The 2,198-nt window shown below is 58.2% G+C and overlaps 2 protein-coding genes across 2 annotated transcripts; both read right to left on the bottom strand.

Moving 5' to 3' along the window:
* Positions 1 to 258: 258 nt before the first annotated feature.
* Positions 259 to 1,454, bottom strand: PPTG_14204 (hypothetical protein; the record flags this gene model as incomplete). Its single annotated transcript, XM_008910745.1, has 2 exons — positions 259 to 797; positions 857 to 1,454. The coding sequence occupies 2 exons, from the start codon at positions 1,452 to 1,454 to the stop codon at positions 259 to 261; spliced, it is 1,137 nt and encodes a 378-aa protein (XP_008908993.1).
* A 60-nt stretch (positions 1,455 to 1,514) lies between these two features.
* Positions 1,515 to 1,840, bottom strand: PPTG_14203 (hypothetical protein; the record flags this gene model as incomplete). Its single annotated transcript, XM_008910744.1, has 2 exons — positions 1,515 to 1,771; positions 1,831 to 1,840. 2 exons carry the CDS (start codon positions 1,838 to 1,840, stop codon positions 1,515 to 1,517), a joined length of 267 nt encoding a protein of 88 aa, XP_008908992.1.
* Between the last annotated feature and the right edge of the window lie 358 nt (positions 1,841 to 2,198).

Raw genomic sequence — 2,198 nt, 5'->3', positions numbered from 1 at the left:
GGACGATGTCGTGGCCGCGAAAGCTGCGACGATCGCGATAACCGGGGATCCACTCCGATCGAGGAAACGTAGTAGGCTGCAAAGCCGCCAGCTCAGCGTCCGACAGAGGACCGGATGGCATCCCAAACTCGTTCTTGGCGCGACTCGACTCCGGAGAACCACTGTCGTTTCTCGCGACGTCCGAATCGAAGACGTGAGTTGAACTGGATGCGCCGGAGGAGCTCTCGTCACTGTCAGAATGCACGATTGCCTCAGAAGCTACAGGGAGCGACGAAACACCTCCGCCACCACTCTTAGCGGTCGATCGAACAGATCGAGGAAGACGATCAGGGGGACCAGTGGATGAAGGAGATAACACCGACCCTTCAGTCTTCCGGCCGGCAGCCACGGCCGACAGAAGCTCGATCGGGGTCTAGACGCAGAGGCATGACTCGAAGCGCCAGCCGGGAAGGGACCTGAAGTCGATCGAGCGGCCTTGGAGACACGGGTAGACTGGGCCGGAGACTCGGACTCAGAGCGCGCTCGCTTGTGGCTCAGCATAGAAGGGAGAAGGGACGCAATGTTGGACAACCTCTCCTGCGCCTGGTGCCGTTCAGCCCGTAGATCGGTGACCTCCATGAAACGCTCGCCAAGCTGGCCGAACGACTCATCTCTTTGAACTGCCAGAGCATCCTTCTCTTGCTGAAGCTTGGCGAGCGCGGACCCGAGATCCTGACGCGATTTCTGTGGCCTCTCGACTTGGTTAATTCGTTTTTCCAGCCGCGCGATATTATCTCGAGCCGCTGAGACACGATCCTCTGTGACACAAGATACAAATTAGTGCGACACCGGAAAAAGATATGCAGACAGTACTCACGGGTAGCGATATGCGCCGCCCTGGCTTGATCACGCTGAGAGATTGCCGCCTGAGCACGCTGAGAAGCCTTCTGGAGGTCCGGATCCAGTGTCGATACCCGATCGTGCAAGCGACCGAGCTCTGCTGTATGGGTTACGATCGTGGTGTTGGCCACCCTCAAGCGACGCTCGTAGTTATCACGCAGAGTACGGAGGCGACGGACCTTGTGCTCGATCGCGGCCTCGAGGCGAGCCACCTCGGCCTGAGCAGTCTTGTGGGACGTAGTGGATTCGCGAAGCTCCGAGGCAAGGGCAGACTGTCGATCGCGCGCTACTTGTAAATCGGACTGAGACCGTGCGAGCTGGAACTCCAGATCAGCTATGCGACGGGCTGTATCGGGCGGAATGATCACGCCAAACGAGGAAGCGGCAGCCAGCTGTGCCTCCAAGGTGGAGATCCGATCGTGGAACTCCGATACGGCTTCATTATAGCGGAGCTTCAAATCGCGATATCGAAGACGGCAGGCCTCAAGCTCGCTAGAATTGTCCAGACGCTCCTGCAGCGCATTCAGGCAGTCAGCGAGCTCCGTCAGGGTAGATTCCAGCTTGTGGCGAACCATATCGTACTTGTGCTGACAAAAGAGCACTTACGGAGACGCAGCATTGGCTGCATCGGCAATCTAACGATCCAGATCTTCCGCACGAGGACGTGAAGCCAGAAACTCGCGGCGCAGAGCCTCATGATTCGAACGAAGCTCGCGCAATGCCTCGGTCTGGTCGACGGCCTGCTGCAACGCGCTCAGCGAGGCCCGCACACCGGCAAGGTCCAGCGAAGGATCGGCCAGCTCGACAGTCGACACAACGGCTGGGCCGCGGCGCGCGACAGAGCGAGGAGAAGAGCAGGGCGAGGACGTGAGGTCAACGAAAGCGCCGTTGTCTACGGAGGGCACGAGTTAGCAACGGAGGGAGGCCAGCGACGTAAGAGAGTGGACGTACCGGAAGACATGGGGCCGTGGTGACGCTGACACCGGAGGCGAGTGATGACGCAGGCGAGAAGTTGTCGCGAGAGACTAAGATTGGTGAGTGAAGCCCGACAGTTGGTACTGTGGACTCTCACTCAGGGGACGATTGTGGTGAAGCGCCAGTTGGCCTTTGCGAACAAGAAGCTGATTGATGGGAAGTGACCCGATTCAGCCCTGAGACTCGTGGTCGGCGACGGTGCATCAGTGATTACGTCACCATCCGCGTGGATTACGTAATCATCGAAGTGGATCGACATGGTGCAATCATTTGGATACACGATCTACCGACAAGGACTCAATCTACTGATGACACATCATCTGATTTGTACCCACGGTAAGTAC

The sequence above is a fragment of the Phytophthora parasitica genome, assembly GCF_000247585.1.
Source record: "Phytophthora parasitica INRA-310 unplaced genomic scaffold supercont2.39, whole genome shotgun sequence".
In the NCBI taxonomy this organism is placed as follows: domain Eukaryota; phylum Oomycota; class Peronosporomycetes; order Peronosporales; family Peronosporaceae; genus Phytophthora; species Phytophthora nicotianae.
The sequence above is the reverse complement of the archived record's forward strand: the minus strand, read 5'-3'. Positions and strand labels throughout refer to the sequence as shown.